The sequence below is a fragment of the Pleurodeles waltl genome, chromosome 4_2 (assembly GCF_031143425.1).
Source record: "Pleurodeles waltl isolate 20211129_DDA chromosome 4_2, aPleWal1.hap1.20221129, whole genome shotgun sequence".
Taxonomy (NCBI): Eukaryota; Metazoa; Chordata; class Amphibia; order Caudata; family Salamandridae; genus Pleurodeles; species Pleurodeles waltl.
In genome coordinates, this window is record NC_090443.1 from 690,782,461 (window position 1) to 690,801,592 (window position 19,132).

Here is a 19,132-nt window from a genome sequence, read left to right on the forward strand (position 1 = left end):
AATGCCAACCAATCATGAACTACTTCCTTCAAATAGTGAAATATTGTTTCATTCCAAAACAAAGCCAAACTCACCCATCAAGGAACAGGATTAGCTATTTAAAATGCTCCTACAACGCAGAGCACTATATATGGAATCATTAGCACCTAATTTCATGTTTCATCCTAAATGAGTGAAAAATCAGTATAAAAAATTATTGTGTTATCAATTATACAGGGCTGCACAGTTTGTCCCAGGAGCTGCGCTTATCGCTGGGTTCTCTGAAAAGTTGCAAAAAAATCCCTCTAAGCAAGCAACAATCATCCTGTCATTAAACTCTCCAAGAACCATTGATGCAGTAATGCAGATTCCAAGGGTAAATATTACAGTTACTTACAGTAACACATTTCAGTCTATGAAAAGGGTGAATCCATCGATTTCTAAGTCCTTTTTATTATTCCTCTGCAGCTCACACTTTATTACAGATCCATTCAGCTTCCAGTTGCGATCCCTGCTGGTCACCCAACCCAGGTCTCAGCCATTCAGTCTCCCAGCTGGAATATTTTTACTGAAGCCCCAGACTACCTGCTGGACAAGCTAAGAGGTAAACACTTAGCAGTACTTTTATCTATATATTCTTAGGTACTCGAATATCATTTTTTTTCTTTTTAAGGTCACATTTGCTGTTTGTCTGCAATTTGATGCATATTGGAACATACCACACATTTATGTAAAAAACCCTAATATATAGGATTGCAAAATGTAGAACATACAGATTTCCTCTTAATAACAAAAATTGCTTTGTGGAATATCATAAAATCACCGGACACAAGACCCAATAACAATGGGTGCTATGTCTGAAACCTTTAAAGTAATTATCTATAAATAAAGGTCTCTGAACTTTTAAATGCTCAAACATCAGGCACTCCAACAATATATACTTATATCATGATTTATGCATGAGCTTTGAAATTGTCAATGCATACAGAATTTTAACAAGGCCTGTTCTAATCCAAACAACCATGACTTTGCAATGAACAAATACATATGTATGCATGAAGAAGAAAATGCGCACTCATTTACCTGAAATTAACATAAATCTTGTACAGGTTTTTACAATGAGGTTTGTACAATGAGGCAGGCTCTTGGTGTTGATGGAAGGACCAACAGTTTGAACATGGTTGCAGGTTAGTAGTAGCAACTGCTACCCTTGGCTTCCCCTATATAACATTGATCTTCGGCATCATGAGGTCAGAGGCATAGGCTATTTTCTGACTCCACTCTGAGCATTTTCTCTGTTTCCTCATAAGCAAATAGGATACTGTTCACGAGCTAAGTCTGAAAGAAGAGGTCTATGGAACAATATCAAGCTTCAAAAATGTGCCCTGTCACTTCCAGTCCGCATTGCATTATCATTCAGTAATGTCCTGTTTTTAGAGTTTCTGTGTTTCTTACTGTAAGGTCTCCAAATAGAATTATCTGAGCTTTTGTTTAATATTTAATATTTCTTAGGTCGCTGCATGGTTTCCAAGGACACAATCACCACCTTCAATGATGTTTCTTTTAACTACTCGATGCCCAGAAGCTGCTACCATGTCCTTGTCCAAGACTGTACTCCTGAGCTAAACTTCCTGGTGATGATGAAGAAAGTGGAAGGGTCTTCTGAACAAAAGATCATTAATGTCAAACTTGGCAGCTAGTGAGTATTTACAGTCTTACAATATGAATGTTCAAAAGTGTGTATATTTGGTGTTACCTTTACATGTTAATTTCTCAAAATCAGTAGAAATGTTTTCCTTGTGCGTTTTATTCTGTGACATGATCCTCTAATGATACTTATGATTAAACAGAATAAAGAGATGCTTGGCTCAATGGTTGCCAACACTTCACATGCTATATAGGATTTTACATAGAGCATTGTGTTTGCTACATCTGCTGGGGTTTCCTCTACTAGGACTAAACTAAAGTCCTTAGCTTCTAATCTATGCAACATCTTAGCCTATCTTAATTTAGTCACGTGACACACGTAATCATAAAAAATGTTTTAACAAGTGCAATCCGTAGGGAAGTGGAGTAATATGTGGTGTGGGGGTTCATCCTCACCATAAAATACTCTCACAGTACCCCATGTATGGTCCTTGGAATCACACTAGTAAATCCCTAGCTCAGTCCTGGTACTGTGGCAAAGAGCAGTCATGTTTTACCTGGAGGAACATGTGTTAAGCATTTCAGAGTACCAACATGGACAATAAAAATGAATCACATGCCTGGACCTTAAATATAAGGCATCCTGCCTCCTGAGCTGCAGAGGCCTTCCTTAGGGGTGTCTGACATATATGTAAGGCAGTGCATTGGACTGTGCTACTCATGGTGAGGGAACAGTCGAACTTGAGCAGTTTGCACTGCTCCTGCAGCCTGCAATGGCAGGCTTGCTTTCAGTAGTGTTTTTGGGTTGCCTAGGGTGGCACAAACTTATGCTGCAGCCCTGAGGACCCCTTTACCACCTATGCCGTGGGTACCTCTGGTACCATATACGAGGAACTTACAAGGGGGGAAAGGTCCTGCCAATTGGGGGTACCAATCCATGTTTACTAATTTAGGAAAAGGACACTGGCACTGGGACCTTGTTAGCAGGTTCCAGTGCACTGTCAGATGTGAAAACCAGCATCTAGTAGTTCAAAAGGGGGGCAAACAGTGTGGGCATCTGCAACGAGCCCAGTTTTCTTACACGATCACTATGTGTTTGTCTCATGTGTGGTGCTTGGATTAAGCAACTGATACTACTTTTCTCAATAACAGGCTTGCATGCTGGATTGAGTACTTCCTCTAATGGAAGAGAGGCACAAAGAACTCAAACAGTTACAAACACCTAGGGGGGCATTTAGAGTGTGATGGCACAGTACAACCTCCATAAACCAATTAATGCACCTCTACGTAATACTTGCAGTTATTGTGCCCGTGGAGTGGGAGTACCTGCAAGTTTTAAACTGGTAGATCCTCAGCTGGCTCTTCCACTGGAAATACTTGAAGGGTGGCCCATTGATCATGAAACCACAGGGCTTTAGTGGCCAGTAGCTCCAACCTATTTAGGGCAGTGCAAATGTCACCCATATTCCCCACTTGGACCATCATGAGTGACTGACATGTGATCATTGTGGGCCTGGTTAGGAAAATCTCATAGTAGCCTAATGCTCAGTGAAAAATCACACTGCATGTCAGAGGCATTGTTTGTTGGTGTTTAGGATCAAACTTCCACTTTTGGGGTTTGTTCTTGTAGAACAAAATACTTCACCTAGCAGGCATATCAAATATGGCACTCGCTCATCAAATATACAGCACCTTTAACAATGCCTCTGCAGCAGCACCTTCACTGAAGGCACAGAAATCTGTGCCTGGCAGGTTGTGATTTCTACATCTGCTGGTGTGTTCTCTGCGAGGAGTGTGGAGGCAAGAGCCTCAGCTGACCTGGCAGGCTGGCAGGCCACCCTTTACACTGTAAAGGATTCCTCAAGAACTATCTAACCCACAAGTCATGGCACTTGATACCTGATCAATGCAGAAGAGCTGATGAAGCAATTCCCATTTGGTATAATAGGAAAGAACATACACTTGAATGATTGAAAGAAAGGCTCCACGTTGAAATATAGAGACTGTGAAATCTCAACTTATCATTAATGACTCCCTGTAAATAGTTCAGCAATTTTCATTCCTAAACCATAAGCGAGATAACTAGTGGAAGTGAAGCCTCATAGGTATCTGTCCAAGGAAATGTACAATTACATAAGTGTAAACAGTAAAGTTATAGGCCAGAATATCATGGAAAGAATTACATCCTACTTAAATTTTGAGAGCCAAAATATCGTAAATCCTCATACTTGCACCATAAAGATATATATAGTCAAGGTACTTATTTGTAGATTAATTATAGTAAAGCAATACTATCTTTTATGAACGTACCTTCACAATATTTTGTTAGTTGATATTTTGTCCATGATATTTTTGTAGGGTGGCATTTCGTGCACAATATTCTGGTAGTATAACATGCAGCAAATGCATTCAGCATTCACATAAATGTCATCTTACAACTTCCTTTTTCAGTGATTTAGATGTGTCGATTTACTACAAGTTAAAATAATCCAAATGCCTTCCTAAACAGAATACACTTACATTTGTGGCAAGTATCATAAGCAAGAATGTCAAAAAATAAACTTGCAGAGGAACGTGGGTCAATTATGTTTTAATTGTCAATGTACAACCATTCCCACCAAGCTAAGTTATTACTGAACTAGGATCAGTAACTAAGAATAAGAATAACAGAAGTGCTATTCTAGAGGAAGCAAAGGCAGCATTCAGTTACAAGTGTTTGGCCCTATCGAGCATTGGACCTGGAAGGTATGAAAATCAGAATTGATCCCAATCAGTTTGCAACAAAATTTAATTGACTGGTGTTGCAGTAGAAACATTACTCATTTACATTTCCAGAATAGCAAATACTTTTGCACCCCATGTTACAGTGCCAAAGCTTTTGGTGCTGATGTAAACCAAGAGCCATCTGCGGAACTCCTGTGGAATTAACCCCAGAGAGTAAGAAAACACTTTTGTCTGTACTCAGCTTTAACCAGAAACACACCCCATGTTACAGTGCCAAAGCTTTTGGTGCTGATGTACACAACAGAAATTTCTTCTGTACTGAAAATAGCCAACATAAACTCTGCAGCTATTAAAAGATTTACCCTTTGCGCTCAATTATGTTATGTTATATTATGTTAATTTTATTTTTAGAGCAAACGCGCACCAAAGGTTTCTAGGCTCTGACAACGGAGGAATTATGCTTGCTCAATGGCAAGTGAAATGATTCTGTTCTAAAATACCAGATCTTCAATTCACATCAGCAGATTAAATTCTGCTCAAAGACTAAGGGGTAGAGGATCCAAAAGCCCTTAAGCTCAGAAATTAAAACTGTGACCTCAGGTTTTGGTTTTAAACAGTTTAGGAACAGTGAGCTTGATATCTGAGGAGGAGCATAGCTTGAGGTTAATGCAATATCCTGCCGCTTGCTAAGCAATAAAAGTAGGAGAAATGCTAAAAAATACTTTAAAAGTGATACCGATCTTGATATATATAGTTGAGCTATTGTATGTTTTTCCCATTCTCTTTCAGATAAGGAAGGAATTTACAAAATATTCTTAAATGAAAATAAAAAGAGTAAACCACTGAATTAAATTGACTCGACATAGTAAATGAGCTATCAGTTTTGATTCCCAGACTTTCCACTACTGAGAAAGGGGTGAAGAGATTTCCCATTTCAAGTAGCTAATAAGAGTCCAGCTACTGATCAGATTTTCCATTAATGACTGAAACCTTAGTTTTTCAGCATTCAGTTTATATTGACTATATTGAACAGGTAAAGGGAAGCAGCTGATCCCTTCAGTACTCCACACTTCATTTGGAACTTACTTGCAGTGACATTTCCCATCCTTACTGTTTGATGATGCCTAGTGAAAAAGAACTGGAACCAAGTAAACCCCCTCCCCTCCTAGCCTTTACTGGTGATATGGCACAATAGGGGGATAGTATGATAAAGTGCATCTAATGTCGCAGGTAGTGCCGGAGGACGGAGGTGATGACATGTCTCTGGTCCAAGTCCATATGTAGGTCATCCAAATAACTGAGACAACAGATTCATTGTTGTTTGGTGGGCGAACTTGAGCATGTGAATCATGCAAGACTTTTGTCTCTTGTAAATGAGTACATAGAATACTGGGCACATTTTTTGTGGTTTTGGCAAAAATGGGTAAAAGTGAAATCGGATGTTTTTTGTATCTGATGAGTCACTAACTGTTTTTTTAACAGTACAACAACAAATACTTCCTTAAGGGTGATGGGAAATAATACTTTTTCAAGTGAAAATTGTATTACCAAAGGGTCAGATATAGTGCTAGCTAATTAATGCAAGACGTTCGGTGGATAAGGATCCAATGGATTGTCTGAGTTTACTTTGACAACAATAGAGAGTAAGTTTTCCCTAGTCATCTGGCCTAAAGAACAGAAGTCCACATAACTGAATTCTTTGTTGGAGAGGCAGAGAAACCACCTTTGTCAATATCTAGGCCAATGTTGACAAGCTTTTCCACAAATACGAGTTAAGTTGTTTGCTGAAGGCTTGTGTTAGAAACATGCAAGAGGGTATTTTAGAAGTGTCAAAGAACTCCTTAACAATCAAACAGGGGTTTTCTGCGTATTTGAAGAACCATTGAGTACAAAGGAAAAAACAACTTTGCCTGACCCACAAAGTTTTTTTATGCAGCGAGGTATTTTCTAAACTCTTCTTTGGCATGATAATGTAATAACCCCCTCAATTTGTGGTTTAGACATTGAGGTTTGGCTTTGGCCTTTGCTAAATCATAGTACTATTGAGCAAGTTTAAAGTGATCAAAAGCACATTTTGAAATCAAAGGGGCATGACTAATAAATGCCTTCATTTACCACTTTAAGAAAGGCAGGCATTCAGATTCAACTGACTTCTGTTTTTTAAAATGAGTCTCATTAAAGGATTGGCAGTAACAGTTGACATTGCTCTATTCACAACAAGGGACCCTAATCGTAGAGTAAGTCAGTTTTCCCTCGGGTAACAATAACCAGGATTTTTTTAAATGGTGGTCATATATGCAGAGGATAGGACAGAAGGTTTACCTAATGGCAAATAAAAAATTAGACATGGTCTCAAACATATCCTTACACACGTATAAGTATATTATTGTTTGTATACATGTTTTGTCACATTAATTAGAGAAATGCCCTTTGTTTGCCCTCTTCTAAGCTTTCTGTAACATGGCTGCTCTGTATTGTGTTATTAAGGCAGTGTTGATGCTGTGTTCAACACCAGAAAACAGATGACCAGCATGTCTCTACCGGGAACATTTTCACATTTTATATTGCTGCGTCCTTTTTCATTTCAAAACAAATAAAATACTGATTACTGAAGCCACTGTGTACAATCTTCATATCCACTAACATATTTTTGTGGAATATAGTGTAAGGGGGTTGACTCAGTCAGCAGCAAAGGGTTATATTACATTTTATATGCAGGATGTTTTTTGTCAGTCTATTCCAAATGAGTTGTTTCCAACATAGACTCCAAGAGTAGTTCTCCACTTCACTAAATTTACCTCCCGCTTAATGATAAATTGCTGTTTTGCCAGTAATTTTGTCAGTGAGCTATTAACTGATTGGTATGCCTCCTGTGTTCCCAATCTTGTAAATGAAGCATCCCTACTCTGAATGTATCTATTTAAACACTAGTATTGTGACCAAATAGTCACAACTAAGGAATGTAGCAAAGTAGCATGGATTTCTGCAGAAATTAAAAGGAAGATAAAACTCTGACACTTGCATACTGGCCAGGGCTGGTCCTATCCCAAATACAAGTGATGTCAAATTGAGGATAATAGACTAGCAATCAAAATAAAGGCCATGCAGCCCCAGTCTGTTACCTACCCCATGCCAGAGAACAGGAATGTGGTATTGCTAGTGGGGGAGGAATATATGATGCACCTCTGTTGGGACTGAAATCAGTTGGTGCAACATTCCTTCCTGAGACTGGTCACCAGGCATAAAGGATTCCTTCAACTGCCTGACGTACATGTCAGAATAATTCTAGAATGCCTCCTCTTGAACAGTTTAGTGTGTATGCGTTGAACAAATGCATGGTTTTACAGAAACGGCTTTCATAAATTGCAAAGTGCAAGCCCACCAGACAAAGAAACAAAAAAGGGTTATAAGCACTGGCCCACCATCTTGACATAATAAAGCATATGATTTTGCTTTGGTAGTAAAAGATAATAAAAAACACAATATAATTTGTTCTTTTTCAGTGATATTGACATGTATCCATCTGCTGACTCCCTGAAGATTAAGATAAATGGCATTGAAGTGAACAGCCTGCCATACGAATCACATTCTGGTGAGTTTCATTAAAAGCACCAATAATCAAATAATAATTTCTATCACAAATTAAATGTGGACCCAGATTAGGGTCAGTGGCACGGGTCCACCCAGTTATAGCTGATAAGTTGGTACGACTCATTCACTTTTATTATGAGATGAAGCTAGCAGTTTACATATACTACATACACGTTATCAATATCAGCATCAGGGAATAATGCTCATTTAGGAATTTTTAAGAGTGCTGAAGTTTTCCATTATCCTTCTATTTGTAAATGCATCTAGATTCTTTCCTGGCTCCTTGTCTTGCTCTCTCCTGCTCTCCCTGTCTTTTCTTTTGACTATACTCTCTTCCCCTGCTTGTATACACTTTTGTGGTCTCAAATCAAATAAAATGGTCAAAATGTGGCATACTAGTTCTGTAAAACATGTAAACAGTGTAATATTTGTGGTGCTGATTACATTAGTTGTTGGTCCAACAATGAGTAGATTATGTACATTCCCATCTTTCTGGTGGACAGATTTACTAAGCAATTTTTCACTTTTTACAGTTGCATAACCAATATCAGGCAAAATCCTGGAAATCCATGGCAGTCATACAATTCCAAGAGAACCCCTACTCCCAAAAATGTACTCGTTAGAGTTTCAGCACATGTAAAATGTGCATGAGGAAACATGGGCACATGTGTATTTGCTTTTGTAACATTTTTCCCTAGAAGGAAGATTTTTCCCTTTGGGGAAGCCCTTAGCCCTACTTCTAACACTTACATTAAATATGGGAGTGTTCCTTTAGCTCTATTATACTGAAAAGGCACTTTGAGCCTCATTACAACCTCGGCAGTCTTTCAAAAAGACCGCCGAGGCTGCGGGAGCCAGAATACCACCATTGCCGGCGGTATTCCTGGCTCCCTATTATGACTTTTCCGCTGGGCCAGCGGAAAAGTCACATCAACATTGCTGCCGGCTCGTAATAGAGCCGGAGGCAATGCTGATGTGCAGCGGGTGCAGTAGCACCCGTTGCGCATTTCACTGCCCGAAATTCAGGCAGTGAAATGCGCGACGGGGCTATGCCTGGGGGGCCCTGCCCGGCCCATGCCAAGTGCATGGGCAGTGCAGGGGCACCCCAAGTCCCCTTACCTCCAGCTGTTCCATGGTGGTGTTTACCGCCACGGACAGGCTGGCGGTCGGGGACTCATAATCCCCAGGGCAGCGGTGCTTGCACCGCTGCCCTGGGGATTATGACCGCCAGGCGGAAGCCTGGAGGTATGTTGGGGGGGCCGGCGGTATGGCCGTGGCTATTGTGCCACAGTCATAATAGCTGGCGGAACACCTCCAGCCTGTTGGCGGTGTTACCACCAGCTTACCGCCGGCCGCCAGGGTCGTAATGACCCCCTTAGTCTTAAATGTGTCATGAGTAGTGTTTTGTATATTTCCATGGTGGGACGATTTCAAAATGTTTACTGCACTTTTTACTTTCAAAAATCCACAAACGTGCACATAACACCCAGTTTTCCCAGTGTATCCATGTTTACTTGACAAATAAATAAATCGTGAGTTACACATATAACTGTATCCATTACACAGTTATATGTGTAACTCACGATGTTACTAGAAACATTGAAAAATCTGAAATCGTTTTGATCACTTAAAGTTAATCCTCGCATTTTAAAGATGTTGAATGCTGACTTTTTCATGGATAGTTTAGTTTAATTTAGAACAGAAAGTATGATCCCAAAATCTACATTTGAATTTCCTCAAGGACACAGCGATACCACCTTCTGCCTTGATGACCCGTGAATTATATATTTGTATGTGGTAGGTTTGTTTTATTGTGTTCAGAGGTGTCACCAGGAATGAAGTCAAATACACAAGAGGGTATGGTACTAGAATATTGTTTTTGATATTGACATGTAAAAGATACTGTCACCAGAATATTAACTACCAGAATATATTGAAAGTAAACAGGCATAGGTATGCATAGATTTACTAGACTTAACTCCACAGGTAAGTACCTCGACAGTATATCTTAAAGATACAAACATAAAGTTGAGAAAAGTAACTCTACACTTACCATCACATACCTGCTTTCACAATATTCTGTTTATCAATATTTTTGCTACAATATTTGTGCATGTCAATATTTTTATAGTTGATATTCTGACACACAAACAGAACTGTAATTTAGCATTTATTATTGACTCAGACCTAACTTGCAATTGATAAGCCTTTACTGTTAGCAGGTTAAGTAGGATGATTAGGGGTCGGACAGGCCTTTTAGTATTTGGACACCTTTTTCTAGAGACTGCGTAAGGTTTGCAAATTAATGAAAGGACCCCTCATGCATGGAAACCATGCTTATTAGCTGACTTGTTAAATTCCAAAAGGGTGTTTTGTACAGCTCTTGATGCTTAGCAGATTCATCTCTGTCCCTTCTTTGTCCCTTCTCAGATCTATATCTAGCACTTTTTGATTTCTGCTGCATGTTTTCCACAGTGTATTATGTAGTTCCTTGTTTTTTTTAAATTTAAACACAGTACACTTTTTTGATTCCAGAACCTCATTTGAGGATTGAAAAGGAGACTGGTGGGCTTATCCTTCTTGCACCTGACTTTGGTATTGAGAAGCTTTCCTATGATGGCATCACATGCCAGGTATTCTGGTGCATTCCTCTTACTGCATGATTAGCCATATTGACAAGATACATATATTTACATCAGTGTCTCTTTCCTCCCTTATCATAAAGGTTAGACCAGCTTTGTGGATGAAGGGCAAGACCTGTGGAGTTTGTGGCCGTCATGATGATGAGCTGGAACAGGAATATCAGATGCCAGATGGATTTGTTGCTAAAAATGAGGAAAGTTTTGTCCAATCTTGGATTACAGAAGAATCGTGCTCTGTTCATCTGTGATAAAAGGTTCAGAACTGGTGAGTTGAAAATATTGATTCATTGGAAGAGTGCAATAAATCTCTCAGAATTGCCTTCATTTTATTCAAACCACATCTACCATACAGAATGGCATAGGACCCATCTAGTCAATAAAACGTCTTCATTCTCTCAAGTAGTTTTCCTACATTTGGTTTCCCTGGTATATTCCATGTCACTATTGAATAGAATGCCTTGGTATGTAAGCACATTTCGTCTCCTTTTCTGAAAAGTATCCAGAATGCCGAATTGTGAGCATGATTTATTTGATGGTCAGATGTAATATTATCACAATCTATCCTGTAGGGTAAATGTTTAAATGTTGCATATTTCTTCATAATGTTGACTAAGACTGCCAGGGAGGAGCAAGTTTGGGTTGTCAGAGAAAGAATGTTGTTGCTAACGCGCACATACACATACACACACACAACAAGAACGCAAGGTACCACACATGAACACACTTGCACACACAGACGAATAAATATCAATATCTTCTGCTTGCTAAAATGACGAAAAATGACACTAAAAGCGGTTCCAAAAGATTTCAAATTTCGAAACTCAAGGATGACAATGCTTGTCAATTACAAAGCATTTTAACATCATAAATACTAAGATTCAGCATTTTAACACCTAAAATCCTGTTTCCTACATGCTAACCCCATGTTACGAGTTGGTAAAGGTTTTCTGATTTCTAAAATGGAATTCCGAGTGAATATGAGTTCCGTATCTGGAAGGAGTGTGTTGAGGGTGTTCCTTCCATTATCAAATTGGTAAATTTTGTATTTTTTTGTAACTGACATTTTACTGACCCCCCCACCCCCCATGTCAGTATGGATACCACTCACAAAAAGGAAGGGGTCCCATTTGGACCTTCTGCCCCTTGTGAATTAAAAGAACAAACAAAAAAGTAAACTTGTCCTTTAAATGCAGCCTTATTACTCTACACCAAGGATGTTGCATGGCTGTTCCCATGCAACATCCATGGTTTCTCATGCATTCCCAGATTTACAAGAACAGGTAAACCTGGGAATGCACCAAAAAGAAATGTCTCTCCAGGTGAGGAGTAACGAGGATAAATAACTTTATTTCTCCTTGTTTTTTCCACTTTCTATGTGTGCTGCATTTTTTGTACTTGAAGGTGTCCCTTCTTGCACGAAAACAATCCTACATGCAACGCGGGCATCCTTGCACCTTGGCAAAAGGGTTTTTGCCTCAGAGCTAGGCAGCCCATTGTACGCCAATGCACCCTATTGCCTTAATTATGACACATTCCTGCTCTGTCCATGTCAGGTTTCGTCATAAATGTGGCCCAGAGTGTATTAACAAAAAGTTTGTTTTGTTGAAAGGCAATCACAGGCATAGTGACTTGCTAACCCCAGCAGGCTACCATCTTTTGATGGCCTCCGACTGGAATGAATCACAATGTGTGACCTACTTACTGAATATAAATGAGTTAAATTGCAACCAACTCTGGGCTTGAGTTTTCCAACTAAACCTATTAGTACACAGATCAGTTTAGAACAGTATTTGCAGAATGCCCAACTGGATACCCAATCACTGATCTCAAACTGCGAAACATATTTTGTGACAGGTAAATAAAATGCCTGGCCCTATGATTGTAAGTCATCTTGGATTTGCCCTCTGAACCTTCTTACACCACTTTACCTACCACTTGCTGTGCCAATACAAGGGGGGACCACCCATATGGGAATTGATCACACCTAATGAGACAAAGAGCCATTTATGCCACAGTACAGAAGTAAGTGATCCTAGATGATGGTCATCCTCTTTGGGCTTTGTCTCAAAGGTGTACCTTCATTTTCCTCCTACTGATTTTGTTTTTAGTTAGGCCCAAGTGACCCTAGGGAGGTGATATGTTTCCCAAGTCCGAGAACTTTAAGATTGTTTGACTGAAATGGGGATCAATATAAGGATGAGTTAAACTGGTTTACCCAGGTATGGCTGATAAGTTGCACAACAGATCAAGGCAATTATGTCATATGAACAAGGCCAGTGCACTTGGATATTTACATACTTTTCTGCTTGTGATTCACCTACTTTGGAATTAGGTGAACAGGAGGGAGGGAGTACAATTAAAATTCTGATGTTCTTTGGTTTAAACTCCTAAAGACGGCGCACTACTGGACAATACTGTCATGCAAATGAAGCCTTTATTGACAATGAATTGGTTTGCTTATAATTTAGCATAAAACTGTTTTTGAAAAGAAGTTACAAAAACAGAAGTCTGCAGCCAACTTCTCTTGTCATACCCAGTTACAAGATAACTTGTCTTGTAATAACCCACTTTTCATCCCCACACAAATTTTCAGGGTAAATTCTAGTGTAAATTTTGTGAGGAAAATACAATTTGGCTTTAGTTTCACTGCTTATGAAGGGGAATTTAGCACAGGAAGATGATATCGCATCCGGTAAAAACAGCAGCTTGCGAGATTGGGAGTGTTATTACGTCCCCAAATCATGAGATTTGTGTAATGACACACTTGATAGTTTCTTAGCAGATTCCACATATGATTTGGGAGCTTACAAATGAAAAAACACAACATATACTGCAAATACATTCTGACACTAAAAACAAATGTATCTGTATTTTCTTGTGCATTTGTTGAGGCTTCTTAAGGTAAACGCTGTAAGAGCTTCTACATCAACCTGACTATTGCATGTTGTTAACAAGACTCTTTTTTTACAGATTATACTATGAACCTTGCAGATTCCTAAAGTGCGCACGGAGTGAAGATTTGATTGACACACCACAATGCTGATGTGGAGAACTGCAAAGCGCAGCACAGAACAGGATCGTTTTAAATGATTTAAGTGTAAAACTACCCCGTGATTTGCTATTACAACTATAAAATGTGAAATTCCATGTAAATATATTTTTCCAAATAAACGGTGCATTAATTCAAATAGAGCTACCGGGGTTATTGTTTTATTTCAGTTAGCAAGTGATAAATGTGTAAAAATAATTTGACTTTCTCTACAAAGAAAGAGGAGTGACTGAAATAATTTGCAGCGGCGCTAGAGTTAGGGGTGCAGCGCCTGATGCAGCACCCAAAGGAAGGTCAGCAGAGTAATGGAAAACCAGGAGGACGCTTCAAAATACTTCATCGGTCCTTCCAGAAGTTGATCTACGCTCATGTACATATGGTCAAGTGCCAAGGACGCTTTTCTTTTGCTCCGAATGTATTTATTAAAAAAAAAAAAAAAAAAAAAACATTGTTTTTGTCTCTTCTTGGCTGTGTAGGTGGGGCATTCTGTAGCCTGAATCCAAATAATGCCTGAGCTAGAACCAAAAGACTGGAAAAGAAAGTTCTAACGTTTTTCTAAAAAGCATAAATGTTTTCCTTCTTACTCGGCTTTAAGTATATTGTAAAATATATCATCTTCATGAGACCTACAAATGAGGCATTTCCTTCAGGCTTTTAAGGGCCTGATTTAGTTCTTAGCGGAGGGGAATGTCACAAACGTGACGGATATCCCGTCCGCCATATTACAATCTCATTATATTCTATGGAGATTGCAATATGGCAGATGGGATAATGGTGTGACTGAGTATTCCACCCGCTGAGAACTAAATCAGGCCCTTAGTGTTATATAAACTACTTATTTAGAAGCTTGAACATAAACCATGATACAATTGTTATGCATGGTGATATGTGCACAAACATACATTTAAAAAATCTCCTACTAATTTAAGATTAACACTATTGAAGACTACAGCAGAAATGATGTGGTGCACTTGAATATTATGTTATTTTTCTCACTTATGGTGTTAGTCTTTTCTGTTACTTTTAGATTTTGAGAAGACCCCGCAGGAGTTGCAGAAACCTCTTGGGGACCACACAAGAGAATGTCACTTATCAGCTGGTTGTAGCAACATTCTGGCTTGCCAAACCTTAATTCTAATAGTCTGAGTTCTTCTTTAGAAATTGGTGTCATAAATGTAGGACCCAATTCACAGAAAAAGTCATTCAATGAAAGCGTAAGGATTGCAGACATTGATGATTTCTTCTCTTTTCACCAAATTCCTGAGTGTATGCCAAGAAAATACGATTTACATAGATGCCATTCAAGGGAGTAGCCAGAAAAATGTAACACTCCCCACTTTCCACCATAGCCAAATGACATTGAGTGAGGTTTGCTACCTCTAAGAGAATTCTGAAATGTTCTTCTTTACTTTCTTTCCATCATTCTTTCAGTGCCTAGTCCTTCCATGTCTTTATTGTTTCTGTCTTTTCTGAACCTTTTTCCATCCATTCATCCACCCACCCATCCATCAATTCCTTCCTTCTTTTTCCAATCCTTCACTTCATTCTTTCTTTATCCATTATCCACTCTTCAACACATCCACCTATCCACTTTTCGTAGCATTCATCTTTTTCTCCAGTCACCCATCTCTCCATCCATCCCTTTGTCCTTGCATCATTTTCTCCTTAATTCCTTCTCTCTATCCATCACCTCAAACTTCCTTTTCTTCCAAGCTTTTCTGCATCCATCTATCCGCATCTTCATCCATCCATTTTCTCTCTATCTCTCTTATCACTCTTCTTCTCCACCTCTCCATCCTTCCCTTGTTTCCAATACAAGGGTAATGTGTATGAGCTTTCCATCAATTTCAAAGGGAGCATAAACAACAATTTAACTAGTATAATTTCACACAGAGTGTCCATTGTCAAACGTTCATCTCACTCAATAAGCTGGTAAAGTAGGTGCGGCGAGGTTTCATGATGCACTTGATGTTACTGCAAATGGTTGGATTGCCTAACATGAGTAAGGAGCAGGTGTTCAATATAAATATTTATTTACCATCATCAAGAACCAATCTGGAAAATGTTACCGGAAAATTGGATGAGCTGGGAATTCAAAATGAAAATTTTTCAAATGTTCTGTGTGTCTTTACTGGAGATTTCAATATAGACCTTATTGGAGTATTTTTGGGAATTGGACACTTCTATAGGTGGTCTGATGGAGCTTTTTCGAATCCCTTGTTTATTGTTTGAAAGAAAAACGCGAAGTTAATCTCAGAAAGTTCAACTTTTGAAAACCTTTCTAGCAGAATTGGGATGTTGTTGTCTCAATGGATGTTTTACAAATGATCAACCTGCAAGAAAGACATTCATTACTACACATACAAGCTCTACTGTAAATTTTTTCATGATGTACTTCTCATACTTTCATATGCGTGAAAACATTGAAGTCATTTCAAGGGGAAGTGACCACAATCTCACTTTCAGATACTACCATATTTTATGTAAACATGAGGCAGAGGCAATTCTTCAAGTTCCTCTAGGTTTATTGTTTCCACTGCACAACCTTCCGCAACAGCGGCTGTCCTCAACTCCTCTTACTGCAGCTGACCGTTTCAGCTTAATATAGCATTCCACATTCTCCCACGCTACCCATTATATCACATGTGGAGGTTAGTGGGAACACTGAGTAACCAGCCAGTTGACAGGTTACAACACATCTCTTACCTTGGGAAACTACGAAGAACATAAACAAAAAAGAAGAAAACGTATGTACACATAGCATAGGGTTAAATAACGGGGGTGTCTAGAGGAAGATAATAATACAAGGAGGAAGGAAAAGCACAGGGACGACATTACTATTTCATACAATGAAATTATGATTTTGGACAAGGGCCACAGTAGGTAATTACACGCTGCAGAGTAACTGGCAAAATGCGTAGATTACAGTCCTAGCAACACAAATGCACCAACATTTCTACCTAAGTCTAAAACTGCAAATAGAAACACAAATAATTAACATCAACATTACGCTTGGTAGCCTTTAGGATAAAATAGACTCCTCCTGACACAAGAACTTTAGGGGATCCCTTCATAGTTGGATGATGCTTGACCAAGATCAACATGCGATTCACAGGCTTCACAGCACTCCTGTAACGGTGGTGCCAAAGAGTGTGCTTGAGACAGTGATGATGGTAATAACAAGGCTTTAGATGAATCCTGAAATGGCCCACCTTCAGTTTCAAACAGATCATCTTCTGATGCGCATTTGGCCAGCTTTGACATACTCCACACTTCACTATCACCCAAAACCATAAAATGTTTCTTTACTTGAGTAATACGCTTGGGCTCCCAAAACTTTGATTTGCCTTTGGCTGACCAAACCGGTCTTTTCACAAACACATGTTTCCCAACATTTTATTTCTTTATCACACATACTTGGCTTTTCATCAAAACATTTTTTGTACTTTCTTTGGTAGTCTTTGTTTGCATGGAAGTCAATCCCCTTGACAGTCCCCTCACAATTCAACCATAACGGGTTGAATTTGGAACCTTCCAGTCTACCTCTCAAACACTGGAATGGAGGCACATTGGTTATAGCATTGGGAGTATTATGATGTGCCCACAACTTCTCATGCAGAACAACTTTCAAGTGCAGCCTCATCTCGAAAGCAGATTGAGCACATACCCTCGCAAGTCAATTCATGCTCTCTACAAAACCATTTGATTGGGAGAGATTACAAAGCAGTATGGCGATGTACAAAAGCAAAACTGTTTAAAAAATCTCATAGAATTCACACAACAGGCAGAAACACACACAGAAGTGTAATCAACCAGAACAAGAATATACGTCTTAGACAGTGACAGTAACTCAAAAGGACCAAAATATCTAACTGTTAGAAATGGGGTCTTTGGTTGGCAGTCAGGTTAACCCCTGTCCAAGCAAAGACCCACACTCAAGTCAGGGAAAAGAAGAATCACCCTCAGTTAACCCCTGCTCACCCCCTTGGTAGCTTGGCACGAGCAGGCAGGATTAACTTCAGAAGCAAGGTGTAAAGAATTTGTACCAACACACACAGTAACTCAGTGAAAACACTAAAAAATGACATAACATAGATTTAGAAAAATAGATAATATTTATCTAAACAAAACAAGACCAAAATATGATGAAAATCTGACATACACAAGTCAAGTTATGAATTTAAAAAGCGAAAGAGTCTTAAATCCTTCAGAAAACAGTGAGAACCTTGCTAGCGTACAAAAGTACCCAGGTAGCATCAAAATAAAGCCGCACAGGCAAGCGTGCGTCTAAAAAGGCCAGCGTTGATTTCTCACTCGCAAGCGAGAGCGTGCATCGTTCCTCCTCTGGTCGGGTCGGCATGCTTAGTTTCTTCTGTCCCGCAAGAGAGCGATGCGTTGAACCGGACAGGGAACTCGGGTCTGGGGAGGCTTTGCTTTGATTTTCCACGCCCAGCGATATTACGTTGAAATCCGCTTGCACTGTGTCAAGAAACCGCGCTGCATGGGGGCTTGCTTCATTAAGAGCAGCCGCTGCGGGTGTAGTGCTTCATTTCTCCAGCCACGTTGCATCGATCTCCCAGCCACAATGCAGGTGGAAAGTCGATTTTAGCCACGAGGCCAGTGGTGCATTATTTTTCAGCCCCGGAGCGGTTGGTGCGTCGAAAGTTTCCCCACAGGGCGGTCTTTGCATGGAATTCTGTCCTTTTCCACCAGCTGCATCGTTTAAGGGTCCAGACACAGGTTAGGCACCACTTGGCAGGCAGGACTCTCAGCAGAAAGCTAAAGTGCTGGCAGAGAGAAGTCTTTGCTGTCCCTAAGACTTCAACAACAGGAGGCAAGCTCAGTTTCAAGCCCTTGGAGATTCTTCACCAGTGGGAAGTCACACAAGAGCCAGTCTTTGTCCTCTCAGGTAGAAGCAGCTACTGCAGCCCAACCCAGCAAAGCACAGTCACAGGTAAAGGGACAGTACTACTCCAGCTCTTCTCCTTGGGAGAGGTTTCTCTTGGTTCCAGAAGTAATCTGATTTTCAGCAGTTTTGGGTGCTCCTCTTAAACCCCTTTCCGCCTTTGAAGTAGGCCTTCTTCAAAGGAAAGTCTCTGTTGTTTACAAGATCCTGCCTTGCCCAGGCCAGTCCCAGACACACACCAGAGGGTTGGAGACTGCATTGTGTGAGGACAGGCACAGGCCTTTCAGGTGTAAGTGATCACTCCTCCCCTCAGCCCAGATGGCCCGTCAGGATATGCAGGCTGCAGCCCAGCTCCAAGTTACCACAGCACACCACTAAACAGTATAATAAAAATAAACAGGATATGTATCCCTGGTAGGACATGAAATCGAAAGTAGAATGCATAAATGTCCCAAGTGCATTGGAGAAGGTGTCTTTATTTGAAGGCACAGTCTGCCCCAAAACAGATAGTGAGTTCTTCGAAATACAGCCAAAACAAATAGTGGGTTCTTCAAATACAGCCAACACGTGTTTCGTCACTCAGGTGACTTCATC

At 39.8% G+C, this 19,132-nt stretch overlaps 1 protein-coding gene across 1 annotated transcript in view; it reads left to right on the plus strand.

The window, feature by feature from the left end:
* The window catches only part of LOC138293928 (vitellogenin-A2-like), a 124,554-nt gene extending 110,828 nt beyond the window's left edge, over nt 1-13,726 (plus strand). Inside the window, exons 28-34 of the mRNA XM_069233207.1 lie at nt 217-355; nt 448-583; nt 1,492-1,678; nt 7,854-7,942; nt 10,477-10,574; nt 10,667-10,848; nt 13,554-13,726. Of these exons, the coding sequence (XP_069089308.1) occupies nt 217-355; nt 448-583; nt 1,492-1,678; nt 7,854-7,942; nt 10,477-10,574; nt 10,667-10,831 (814 nt within the window). The 3' untranslated portion in view covers nt 10,832-10,848; nt 13,554-13,726. The remainder of the gene's footprint in view (nt 1-216; nt 356-447; nt 584-1,491; nt 1,679-7,853; nt 7,943-10,476; nt 10,575-10,666; nt 10,849-13,553) is intronic.
* The last annotated feature ends 5,406 nt before the right edge of the window (nt 13,727-19,132 follow it).